We start from the raw sequence: 13,526 nt of genomic DNA, 5'->3' as shown, positions 1-13,526 counted from the left end.
TCACTTTTTTCTTAAAAATAAAGTATAATTTATTTTTAGATATATAAAGCAAGATTTGGGTGGCATCATATATAAGATTGTTTGACTAAATAAGACCAACTAAATACAGAAGTTACCAAACTACTAAACTCAACCGTTAACTTGAAACGAGCATAACTTGAAACGAACTAAAAACAACGCATAAAACTTAAAAAAGAGAAAATAAAGTTCTTATTACATCTCGAGAGCCATAAATACCTCTAACCAAAAGTTCATCAAAGATTTTAGGAAAAATTACTAAAATTTACCTAATAAAATTTCAAAAAGTACCTTATTATAAAAATTTCAATTACAAAATACCTAATAAAAAATTTTCCTTTTTTAAAAGATACCAACTAAAAATTGCTTTTAGTTGACGTCATTTTTTGGTTTGATTCTCAATTAATGTCCTTTTTTGCAGTCAATTTAAGCTTTAATTTTTTGGTTTGAAATTATGAACAGTGTAAGAAGAGAAGAAAAAGGGTGAAGGAGTGAGAGGAGCTCGAATATTTGGTGGGAAATAAGACAATTAACATGCTCACGAACAAGTCATTTGCGAGTCAAAGAGTTATCCTATAAGGATAATCGCGACGTTAGTTTTTTTTAAGAAATATTGTTATGATGGGTAAAAACGACATTGAATATCTTTTTCGGTCTACGTGACGGAAAATAGGCAAATAAGTACTCCCTTAGTATCCTAATGTTCTTCCCGTTTAGAATATTCTATTCTGGAGTGAGAAATATGATTAAGATTTTTTTAAGACATATATAAATGATTATATCCATGTGAGATCTCGTTAGATTCGTCTTAATGCATACTTTTTTATCATATACTCCTATTTTTTATAATTTTTTATGATGCGTATTTAGATATATTAAGGCTCAAAATTTACTTTGAAAATTATGCAAAAAGTAAATGAGAAGAACATTTAGAAACGAAGGGAGTACTTGTTTTGACAAAATTTTTTAAAAGTTATCCCATAAGGATAATCGCGACGTCCATTTTATGAAAAAATATAGTTATAATGGGTAAAAATGATGTTGAATATCTTTTTCAGTCTATGTGCTGAAAAATAGAAGACTGAGTACTTGTTTTGACTGGATTTTCGAAAGAGTTACCCCATAAGGTTGATTGCAACGTTCTTTTTTGAAAAAATATCGTTATGATGGGTAAAACGATGTTAAAGTGCTCAAACACAAGGGTATAATTGTTAATTAAGAAATTCAAAGGTGATTAGTGATGGTCAACGATTATTTAGGCCGGTCAAAGGTCATTTGGGTTGGTTGACGGTCACTTAGCTTGAATGGTGTACATTTTCGCTTTGAGGCTTTAATTCGCAAAAAAAAAAAAAAAAAAAAAAAAAAAAAAAAAAAAAAAACATCGAGGCTTTAAAAGTTGTAATTCACAATTAATTCTTTACCAAAAAAATACTCTCTCCGCTTAAAACTCAAAATATAGAATGGGACAAAGAATTAAATTATGTGGATAGGACAAAATATATAATTTAGAATTTTTAAAAGTGGTGAGAACATTGATGATGTTTTAAATTAAATGGGGCCGAGAAAAATGGTTTTATTGACAAATGTATAGAGATCGAGGGGTAGACAATTTTTTGTATTTGGTATAAAAGGTTATTTTTTAAAAGAATTAAATAGGTATTTCTATTTATTATCCAATTTATAAAAGGGGATAAAAGGACGGAAATTTGGTGAGAGGCAAAATTGGTTAGCCAAAGAGAGTATTACCCAACTAGCTTTTTCGTTGGCACAAAACGATGATAGTACTAATAATATGTACTGTAAATTTTCATAAAAAAATCACTTTATTCTAATAATAAATTGAAATTTTAATTGAAAAATGGTTTTTTTTTTTATCACATTTTACATTTCCACTTAATATCATGTTTTACATTCTCAAATCTGAAGTTCAAAAGCACTTTTACTTTGCTTGATAAGGAATCTTAATCCATCGACACACCATGGGGCACGGATTCATCAATTGACCATTGTATAAATGTACATTCCTGAATCCTGAACAGTATTTGACGGGGCTGTCACTGGAAAATGAGATCATCCAATATTGATAAATTTGTTATCGGGTTGGTACGCAATAAGACCTGCATAAGAGGAGAGGTGATTGCATATAGGATTATATTTCATCATAACACCAACTGGTATTAACAAGAGTAGTCTATCAAGTATATACATGTTGGTCAACCTCTCTATAATTCTTCGATGTGGGATTAAATGAGTTATTTTCCAACATGTGTGAAAATGCAATCTAACATCTCTTTATTTTCTCTTGCATTTGGAAATTCCTCAAGTTTTCTCAACAAAAATGATCAGTGTCACGTTCATATTCGCTATTTTAGAAAGCTCAGAATTTGTTTCAAAACACATCCTAGTCCTAATCCGCTCCTCTCCCAAAAACATGCACATCTTTCACTCCATGTTCCTCCACCACAACATTGTAATTTCTTATCGTAATTCAATTACCTTTAGACATAATGTTTTTCAATTGTTCAAATAAGCTTCCCATCCATCCTTTTGTAGCCTGTCAGCCTTCACAAGAACATCATCTCTGGCACCTTCAAGATACTGGGCCATCCTGCAAAAAGAGAGAGTAAGCACTACTAAATTAAATAAGATGACAAAGAAATGAAAGGATTTCAGTTTGGTTGTCTGCTTTTTTTAGACGAGAAAGTCTTGTATGAAATTACTCCACACTATTTTGGTGTGGATCAACCTTAAAAGATACTCCCTCTATTCACCTTGAGAGTCCCATTTGACTTTTTATGGATTTTAAGGAGAGTCAAAAGTAGGACCCTAAGAGTAGAAAAGAGAGTGGTATTATGGGTTTTTAACGCAATGGAGGAAAATTAGTATGGGTAATGGAGGGTATAATTGAAAATAGGATAAAGCAATTAAGGGCATAAAAGTTAAAAACCCATACCAAAAATAGAAATGGGACAATTAAGGTGACTTAACCATAAAAGGAAATGGGACACATAAGCAGAATAGGAGGGAGTATTAAGATAGTAAATATTTTTATTTGAAAAGTAAAATAAAGTATAATCATGAAGAAATACTCATTATTATTAGGTTGATCCATGCTAAAATAGGGTGAACCAAGTCAGACTTTTACTTTTTAGACATATAAGCACTCTATCAAGAATGGAAAAGCTGTAAGAACCTAGACTTTAAATCAGAATCAGCGACCCCAAGCATCCTCACTGCCAGGAGCCCAGCATTTGTGGCATTGTTTATTGCAACAGTTGCAACAGGAACCCCTCTAGGCATCTGCATTGATAAAGTAAACAAGTTTTTTTCAACAAAGCTAAAATACTCCTTCCAATTCAATTTAGTTGTCCCATTTGATTTGGGCACAAATATTAAGAAAATGAGAGGATCACCTAAAATAATAGACCCATGTGCAATATTAGGTATTTTAAAATATTAAAAAATTGAGAAGCCCACCTAAAATAGTAAAACTCATGTGCAATATCGGGTATTTTTAATATCATAAAAATAAGGGGACTACCTATAAATGTGAAGTATGTCTTAAAGTGGAAATGAAATAATAGAGGTGAACTGCCCAAATAAGGAAATAAGACAACGAAAAAGAATTGGAGGGAGTATTAAATTACAAGTAAATGCATAAAAGGGTTTGTTTAGTAAATGGTTTTTTGGCTTTTAGTTGGTCAAACAGCAAAAGAAAGTATTTGGTAAATGCTATTAAGCCAGCTGGAAATTCGGAAGCCAAAACCTACTAGAGATAACTTTGTTCATTGACTTTCGGCTTTTTACCCACTTTTTTTCTAACCAACAACCAACAACCAACAACCAATGATCAAACAACCAACATCTAACAATTAAATTTACTTTCATTGTCAAAGAGTGCAACTTTTTCCATATTTATAATCCTAATTAAAGTTCTTTTATATGTAAGTTTTCTAAATATAAAAGTTGAAGAGTAAATAATTATATCAATGATTCTTCATATTGTCCCTATATTTTTTTAGCTCTCTCAAAATATCACTTTACAGGACAGGGGAGTACCAAACATCTCCATAACACTGGCTTAAACGGCAAGCAAATCAGCCAATACTTCTAGCTGGTCAAACAGCCCAACAGCTCTAACCAAACCCAAATGATAGAACAATGTCCCATAAAACCAGATGATATTTTCTGTATTTTCTGTAAGCAGCACAGATGGGTAATTTTAAACTTTTCAATTCTAATGATTGCTACTCTATCCCAGCCCAATAGCCCCATTAAAATTGTGAGATATTTAGATATAAGGGACAAAATATAGAGAGTAAAAGTGGTGGATCATATGGAAATTGATTGGAAATTTGAGACCGACTAAAATGGAAAATGCGGCAAATTGAGTGAATAGAAGAATGCAAAGTGGCATGCCTGAAAACCAGCACGGAAAGGAAATAAATGAATACAGAATTTGAAATTTGAAACCTGTAAATAATACCTGGACAATTGATAAGAGGGAATCAAGTCCATCTAATGAGGAACCACGTACTGGGACACCAATCACAGGCACAGGCGTAAGTGCCGCAACCATTCCTAAACACATAAATTTGATAATTTAGATTGTCGACATGTCCTTGAAGTCAAAAGGAAGAATAAGTTTTTGGCTTCTAACCTGGCAAATGTGCAGCGCCACCAGCACCAGCAATGATTACTTGGATACCTCTTTCCAAAGCAGACCCAGCATACGAAAACATCATTTCCGGGGTTCTATGTGCAGAAACAACTCTCACCTGCAGTGTTATGTAATGTACTCTATTATGTAATGGCTCATCATCGTTGATAGTATATATAATGCCTAAAAATTAAAGAAAATCCTACCTCATGTTCAACTCCAAACATATTTAAGATTCGCGAAGCATCCTTCATGACGGGAAGATCTGAATCCGATCCCATTATAATTCCAACTTTGGGCGAGACCGCACCTATAAATGACATAGTATGGATCTTCACACTTGACAAAGATGATAGATAAAACGGTCGTCAAAGAATTCATGCAGTGTAGCATTTAAATTGTTTGTCCCCCAAACCCCAGCCTACAATATTCTAAATTTCTAATCATTTAATCATCGTACTTTCAAAACTCTGACGAAAAATAACAAGTTGACTAACCTTCGGGCTTGTCTTCTTTTAGCATGCATTTTAAATGTCTATCTACGATGCCCATAGAAGAGCCAACGATAGTGATGTGACCCATCTTGCGTTGTCTTTTCATTTCTGAAATGATAGTTTACATATTAACATTATGAAATATGAAACGTAATCAGCCTGTCCATCAAAGAATAGTTGCAAGGAATCCGAAATGAGTTTCACTCACAAACCTGACTTGTCATACCAATGAACAGATGCTCCTGGCACAGTAAGAGCCCGTCTAATAAGTTCATGAGCGAGAAAGAAACCTGGTTCCCCCTACAAGGATGAACGACAAACGGAGCATATTGTTTCATGAAAAAACATTTGTTGATTATTAGTCAAAAGAAACAAAAGCAAGTTAATTTTCCTTTATCAGAAAATTTCAAAACCCTTGGAACATATATCACATCTTGCAACCTTAAAGAAGTCATTTGTTTCCTAAAGCAATGAGATACATAAGTAGGGAAGAATATAATCACCTCATCTTCACCTGATATATTATACATGATAGCAGCTGGTGCCTTCATTGATGGATCACCGAGAGGAAGACCAATAACAGCTCTCAAGTGTTGCTCATACTGTGATGTGTAACACGATTCAATAGTATGATGACCACTATTATGAGGTCTAGGAGCTACTTCATTTAGCAGAATCTGATGTGACAACAGACATAATGAATTTAGGAAAGAGCATTTATAAATTTAAAAGAATAGTCTTCTAAAACAGAAATAAGGTCAATGAAAAATATAACCTCTCCAGTTTCTGTCAAAAACAACTCCACTGCAAAGACGCCAGCTCCTTCCAACGAACTCACTGCTTTATGTGCTACTTCAGTGGCCAGTTCTCTTACTTTCCATGGTACCACAGCTGGAGCCTTAACTATGTGACATATGTTTTCCCTACCATAAAAACAACTGCTATTTAGTATGTGTGCATATAGATATATAATTCTAAATTCCAATATATGTATATGATAATTCTGCACTTTTATGGGAAAAGAGAAGGTAACACTACGTTTGGATAAAAAAAAATTAGGAAAGACAAGAAAAGAAGGAAAGGGGAAGGGAACAAAAGAGGAGGGAATGATAAGAAAAGCTCCCCTTATTTGTTTGAGAGAGAAAGGACGGGAAGGGAAGAGAAAAACAAATTTCCTTCCAAATCTTTCCGCTTTTAGAGAGATTTGAACTCATCAAAAAAATTAGGGAACTAATCCCTTCATATCCCTTCTTTTCAAATCTCTCCCCCCAAATTTGTCATCCAAATAAAGGAAATTGTATCCCTCCAAATCTCACCTTTTTCTTTCCTTCTAATTCTTTCAATCCAAATAGTAAATGAAGTTGTATGCACAAATTACAAACAATGCACTTATATAATGTTAAGCAGTATTCCAACCAACTCAGCAGCGAATACATACTTGTGTATAGTTTCAACAACAGGATAACACAAGATAGAATTTTCTCTTCCTCTGGCAACAATGACAGCTAACTCCTGAACAAAAAAGAAAAAAAAGCCTCTGAATTATAACATCTTATCCAGCATTAGATATATTAGAATTTAGCACATAAGAAAATGCTAAATACAAGGCAGTTAAAACAGGAATAGACATTGATCAACTTTTTCTTTTTTGGGTAAAACTATATAAAAGTCTTAGACTTCATGAGACATGACATGTAAATTGTAAATTCAATTTTGGGTATACCTATATTTTATATATGGTGATAAATGGAAGCATAAGGTGCTTTTGACAAATTCGGGTTCAAAGAGTGCAGAAAAAAATTTAAATCTCATTTTCATACAAATTAATCTCGAACTAGACTGAATACATACTACTATGAGCATGAGTCTACAAAAAATTGATGGAACTGATCTTTAGAGGTATTAAAACATATCCACACGATGGTGGAAATAATTTTTGTAGTAACCTATCTTTGGATATAAAATTTTTTTTAATAAATCATGAGTGTTTTATTTATGAGAAGGTGCAGAAGATGAAAACTTATGTTATTACAAGGGTAAGAATGCTTTATAGTGAAAAAAATGCAATAATGGTTTCAATTGTGGTAACCAACACACGGTGATTCAGTAACGGAGTTGAGTGGTTGTCGTGTTGCCAAACCAAAACCATAACATATTCCTTGAAGCAACCTAAAACCCAATTTTTTTACAGCTATAAAATGCTGGAAATACAAGTTGGATAAATTTGAAAACCTTTAAGACTTGGGGCAATATGCAATGCGGCTTGTTGTTGCACAACCGATTGCAACTTGCGTACACTCAATCCCCAATGCCAACTAAGGGTGTTTAAAACTGGGTAACCAGAAAGCAGGTACCCGGTTAGTGGGGTACCTATCTGTGTCCGAGCCCAATTTATCCTTATAAACGGATATCGGGTACGCGGATAAATCGAGTCGAGACACCGGGTACCCGGTTTCATTTTTGTCATTTTTTGGCAGAATTTATTGGCCTTTTTAAGACTGAATTTGCTGAATTGGTATAGAATTTTTGACATAATTTATTGGCAATTAATTTTCACATGCAATACTGAACAAGAACAAAACCACCGACAAGTAGGGTAATAGGCCGGTAGCAGTGTTGCACACACAAACACAGTCACACACCAAAAAAATAAAAAACCGAAATAAGAATTAAAAAATCCCAAAAAAATCAAGACCCAAAAAACAAAAAAAAAAGGAAGCTAAATCAATTAGAAGTCTAGAAAAGAACAATCAAACTAACAAATTGAAAGAAAAATGAAGCCAAAATAAACGAAATAAAAAAAACACAGAGATCAAAGAACAAGAACAATAAAAATAGCAAAAAAAATGATGAGATTGAAAATCGAAAAAACAACAAAATTGTTCAAAAAATAAGGTTTGAAAGAACAACCTAGACCAAACAAGAAAAATATCAAAAAATAAGAAGAAAAACAATGCAATTACTCTTAATTGGAACAACAATCTAAATTAAGAAAAAGAATCAGAAAAAGAAAAAGAAGTATTATATCCAAGGACAACAATTCAGAAGTGAAAGTGAGGAATAAGACTGAGATGAGATTGAAAATTGAAAGAAAGAGAAACGAAATGAAGAGATGAAAAAGTAACGAAGGACAAAGGAGAATGAAAGAAGAAGGAGATGAGATTTTGAAGAACTGAAGAAATGAGAAACGTGTAAATTTGGTTTGCAAGTGGCAACTTAGCAATTTGGCATATAATACAACTGGGTCAGTAGGGTTATAACCCTAAAAAAATTTGCCTTTATACTAACGGGTCAACAGTTACCCATCTCAAAATAGTTTACAGCTCATGACCCAACCCGGTTAAGGTGGGTCAGTTACCCAACCCGTAACTTATAGTTTTTTTAAAAAATGACCCATCATTTAAGATGGGGGTTGGCGGGTCGACGGGTCAGTTTTTTTAAACAACCCTAACACCAACTAGGTGGGAGTTGCATGGAAATTGGGAATAAAACTTGCTTTGCAGAAATGTGTTATTGAATTGAATCTAACATTGTGAAATAAGGTTTGGCTTACTTTTGATGTGAGATGTGTTGTTGTACTCAAATCACAAGTTAGTTGATACGAGCTCAATATCGCTTGATATTGAGGCGAAAAACAGATATTATATGCTAGCATTATTAATGTCTGAGTAGAAATCCTTGACTCAAACTAGCAATTTTGTAGATGCACAGGACATTCCTTGACGTATATGTAAACGCTAGCTAAAATATCTTGGCAGGTTCAATGAACAACATTAAATGAACCAAAGAGACTGTCGTTTAAAATCAAACCTAGAAAAGCATCCTTGTGAGAATTTAATTCAGGCAGTTCCAGAGTAAGATGTATATACTTTCATGAAATGCCAAACCTAAAAGGTATCCAGAAAATCCCTTGACTAAGAAAAAAACTAATTTAATTGTTCCAGGGATTCAATCTAAGAAGATCTGGGCATCGTGTGAAATTAACAAAAAGCCAGTAAAGCTGATAAAAAGAAGCTTTTTAAGGTTAGTTCTAACTAAGTGTAACATACCTTCTGATAAACATCAGCTTAAGAAGGTTGGATGGCAGATAATTTTCCAAAAACAACTGTGTTTATTTTGGTATCACCTGCTCACTGAGATTGCCACCAGAAAGAGTACTAGCTTTATTTGGGGGATTCTTTCATCCATCAGAAATGAGAAAGCTTCGGATTTGTTGCATTCAACAATAAGATGTATCTTCTATCTTACAGGTAGATCAGAGCAAATGGGAAAAACAAAGAATACCACAGTATTCTAGTAGCTCTATAACTCTTCTTTTGTAACTTCTTTACAAGAGTTGAAACTAGAAAGTAAAAATACAAAGGTTTTGTGCTGCTAAAACATCTCACAGAATAATTTAAATTTCCAGAAAAACTGAACACCACGATCCTCGGCTTGGAAACAAGGGAAACTGTGGTCATCGATTTCAAATTTGAACTTACAGTTCTGATAGACAATAAGGACTAGGTCTGTCTCAGATGAATGTAGCTGAACATCATATAAAAAGAGGCACAAAACTTTTGTTATCAATTTTATGACCTCCAGTGAAAGTACAACCTTAAGTTGTTTCCAAAATTGAGCAACTAAAATAAGGCTGATCATATATTTTGAGTTTTTTTTTCATCTCAACATCACACTTAGTCCAAGTATAATATTAACTATATGATATAATCTCCGTCTGGAAGAAGAGATTGTATCATTAATGTGGACGATTTCGAAGGTATTACGAGGGGAGCATGTAGTTTCCATTTGTATACTTGTTGGAATCTAACATATCTTAATTCTTAACTAAACCTTTTGCAAGGACCCAATGTGTGCATTCCCTCAAGGGTGTCCTAAAAGGTCCTCCACCTAATTTTAGTACACAAGCATCCACGACGTCTACAGCAACACTAACATATTATTCATTTACTTCTATGGAGAGAAGAACACAATTCACAAGAGTTTTGGATTCATTACAAGGTTTAGACAAGTTCAAGCAATAAATATAAATGATAGATAATAATACGCCCACTATACATTGGATGAAAAGTGAGCTTTGAAAATTGAAACAAAATAAAAAAGTAAAATTCCATTATTACTAGAAATATTTGATACTAACCTTTACAAATGGATCCCATTTCTCAACATATAAACCTCGCTCATATCCCCCAAGAGCTACAAAATATGGCAAACATGTTAATATTATAGAAACGAGTCAAACAGGTAAGTATCAAGAAAGTATCAGAGAGAGACCGAGACAGACGAGAAACATGGGCTAATCAACAAATGTCTTCTCCAAGAAACTTGATCATTAAACCTTTGCTTAAGCATGGGGAATTAGCCATGCAGTTTCTTGTATCCCTTGTATTCCTTGTGTGGTACTCACCATGCTGGTAAGGGAGCTTATAGAAACATTTGTTGTTGTGGGCAAGGAAAGGGGTTTGGGTGGCTGACAGAAAAGAGAGGGATAGGTGGGGGTTTGGGTGGGAAAAGCTTTTTAATTTATTTTTAATAAAATTTAGATTTAGATTTTTTTTAATTTTAAGTTATAATTTATTAGTTTGAAAATTTTAACCTATTCCGATAAGAAAAAAGTGACCTCAAAGTTTGGCCCAATATATGTAGTTTGTTAAGTTGAGCCTGAAAATGTTAATTACCAAAGTTCAACCCGATATACAAAATTTTTCCAATTTGACATAGTAAGCTTTCCAGGAATTACATTTTTCTTTTTTTTTTAAGTTGCCATAAAAGATGGGAACCAATGTGAGCAAACACAATTACACAATTGGAGTCTAATTGGATTCAAGCATCTGATATCTAAAGTACACATCTTAAGATCTATTCAAGGCTTTATTCCATTACTATGTGAATAACAACAGGAGTAAAACTTAAAAAGAGAAATCAAACAATCAGAATAGTGACACACAGAACATCACTAAACTACCAAACGCATTCTGAATGTTATCGATCAGTGCTTCAACTCTTTAATGACGACTCTTCATAAACAACCATAGAGTCAGGTAGAAATTCAACGGTCCAGAGCTAGATACTGAACCATACCAGTGACTGCTGAAGGAATATCTTCGTCAGACTTAGCAACAGCATTGCCACGCCCATCATAGGCAAGCCTTTTGCTTTTGATCATCAATGGATAACCATACAACTCTCCAGCCCTCTTAGCACTTTCAAAATTATGTATCTGAAATGGATATATTTCAACATGATCTGGAAGGAAACAACAAAAGGGGCTTCCAGAAATGTAGAATGACTGATCCATCAAGAAATAATGCATACCTCCCTAAACTCGGGCAAAGGGATCCCACTTTTGGAAAAGTGCAACTTCTGGAGATATTTATCCTGCATTATGCACAATATAGATAAATAGTTACTACCAAAAATCTCACTTCTAATTTAGAACTTAAAAATGAACCAGAAAGTGCCCCTGTGATAGTGCTCTACATCCTTTTATAATCGACATGTCTTAATTCTTCACATAGTCCACAACCACAAACCTTCGCCAACATAGTGAAACACTTTAATCCTTACAACTAAGCATTATGCTTCAAAACAAAGCAGCCGCATCTCACACCTTTGAATCAACATCTATACTTCTCACTGGAAGAAAAGATAATAGCTAGGGACTAGTCTATTTTAATGTAAAACTATTTTTAGTAATTACTAAAAAAAAAATGGAGTATTGGTGCCAACAAAAGAAACCAACATAAATATTAATGAAAGTTATTAGTAACTGAAGCCATATTAAACTAGCTGGAAGACAACAAGGATCGTTTTATTACTTAACACCTTCAGAAATGACAATAAAGCAGTAAGAGATAAAAATAATTAATTGAGTTTATTTTTGATTGACTAATTGCTATAAAACTAAGTTAATTATCATCTGAATTGACAGATTCTAAGTTGTTTTGATGTTCTCTAAGATGTATATGGTTTTCTGTAATGATGAGCTTGAAATATATTGAGCTAGCAGCTTGTTAATCATTATTGGAACCCTCTCTAAGTATAGCGAACGCCACTAATCTGAAAATCTAGGAGACCGATTCAAATATGACTAAGGTTTGACTGATTCATTAAGGAATAACAATAGCTATTTGACATCATTTTAGGAAATAAAAACAAAAAACTTCCATAGACTGATGTGAATTCTAATGCGTTAAGTTGATCTCAGTTCCCATAGCTATCATTTGTTTTTCTTTATTGTTATTCTTACCATTGTTGTCATTAAATCTAATTACTGTCTGTCTTTTGCTAACCCCTAATGATTATTCAGTGTAGCTCTCATAAAACCCAGAATTTGTAGTTCCAGTTGAAAAAAATCGAATAAACAAATGCCAATTTGAACTTCAATAATCCAAAATCTAATTAACACAATAGAATAAGCATACACTAAACATAAAATACAATACATGAATTATCCTAATAGTAGAAGCTTTGGGTTGGCATTCAACTCCTTGCCGTTCAAGCTTATCAAGTGTAGCAGCATCAACATGCTCAATCTCCACAGTCAAAACATCACATCTAACCATAAAAAAGACATATAGGCCATTAAAGATGGAAAGTAAACTGCATAAAGAGGGGGAGTGCGATAAGAACACTAAAAGATAAAACCAACCTCTTTGCAAATTCCTCAACAGTGGCACTATCATCAAAACTCCCAACCATATGATAATGTGATAAAGAACTAGCAGGGCAGTTCTCCGAAGGATCTAAAATAGCAACTTTAATTGCCATTTCTGATGCAGCTTGACATAACATACGGCCAAGCTGCCCACCTCCCAAAACACCAACAATCTTTTCAGATACACCAAGAACATGAACAGGTAATTTCTCTTCCTCATTCCTGGAGAAACAAAACAAAGTGACAAGAAACCCTATTCTTTGGTGAGAAACTATTGAAATAATTAACCTAACCAAGCAAAATAAATCCAAAAACCCCCCCCTAAAAATCATAAGAACGATTTTAACCTGGTGAATGATGCATGATAAAAAAAATAGCAGATAAGAAGGCAGCAATAAAAATTAACGAAAAACCAATAGGAATTTGTCCCAAATGAAAAGTTAAATAGAAAACGGAAGAAAAAAAAAGAAAAAACCATAAAATCAATAAGAATAAGGATTAATAATTAAAAAAAAGAATGAAAAAAAATTACTTGGTGGATGAATTAGGAAGTTGAGTCGAAGCTTTACAAGAGTAATAATGGCGTCTTTTACTGTTATGAAACTTGAAAGCAAGAGAAGACGAATAAGAAAAATTGTTGGACCCCATGGAAAGCCCTAAAGAAGAAAAGAAGGTTCCAGAAAAGAATGAAGGAACA

General features: G+C 33.4%; 2 protein-coding genes across 6 annotated transcripts; both read right to left on the bottom strand.

The window, feature by feature from the left end:
* Window positions 1-1,822: 1,822 nt before the first annotated feature.
* Window positions 1,823-8,373, bottom strand: LOC130814998 (phosphoribosylaminoimidazole carboxylase, chloroplastic). Of its 5 annotated transcripts, none has more exons than XM_057681316.1 (12): window positions 7,405-8,373; window positions 6,611-6,684; window positions 5,948-6,095; window positions 5,676-5,849; window positions 5,385-5,472; window positions 5,176-5,280; window positions 4,885-4,988; window positions 4,679-4,796; window positions 4,505-4,599; window positions 3,212-3,318; window positions 2,515-2,626; window positions 1,823-2,135 (listed from the first exon to the last, which is right to left on the bottom strand). In XM_057681316.1, the coding sequence occupies exons 4-11, from the start codon at window positions 5,721-5,723 to the stop codon at window positions 2,533-2,535; spliced, it is 759 nt and encodes a 252-aa protein (XP_057537299.1). In that variant the 5' UTR covers window positions 5,724-5,849; window positions 5,948-6,095; window positions 6,611-6,684; window positions 7,405-8,373; the 3' UTR covers window positions 1,823-2,135; window positions 2,515-2,532. The 5 variants fall into 5 exon arrangements, with proteins under 5 accessions (XP_057537299.1, XP_057537300.1, XP_057537301.1 ...); XM_057681317.1 differs by having other exon boundaries at window positions 8,083-8,373; XM_057681318.1 differs by having other exon boundaries at window positions 8,136-8,373.
* A 1,173-nt stretch (window positions 8,374-9,546) lies between these two features.
* LOC130815687 (phosphoribosylaminoimidazole carboxylase, chloroplastic-like) lies at window positions 9,547-11,565 on the bottom strand. Its single transcript, XM_057682174.1, has 4 exons — window positions 11,488-11,565; window positions 11,254-11,392; window positions 10,313-10,368; window positions 9,547-9,699 (listed from the first exon to the last, which is right to left on the bottom strand). Exons 1-4 carry the CDS (start codon window positions 11,554-11,556, stop codon window positions 9,547-9,549), a joined length of 417 nt encoding a protein of 138 aa, XP_057538157.1. The 5' UTR covers window positions 11,557-11,565.
* Window positions 11,566-13,526: the final 1,961 nt, after the last annotated feature.

The sequence above is a fragment of the Amaranthus tricolor genome, chromosome 6 (genome assembly GCF_026212465.1).
Source record: "Amaranthus tricolor cultivar Red isolate AtriRed21 chromosome 6, ASM2621246v1, whole genome shotgun sequence".
Classification (NCBI taxonomy): domain Eukaryota; kingdom Viridiplantae; phylum Streptophyta; class Magnoliopsida; order Caryophyllales; family Amaranthaceae; genus Amaranthus; species Amaranthus tricolor.
This window is presented reverse-complemented; position numbering and strand designations above follow the sequence as displayed.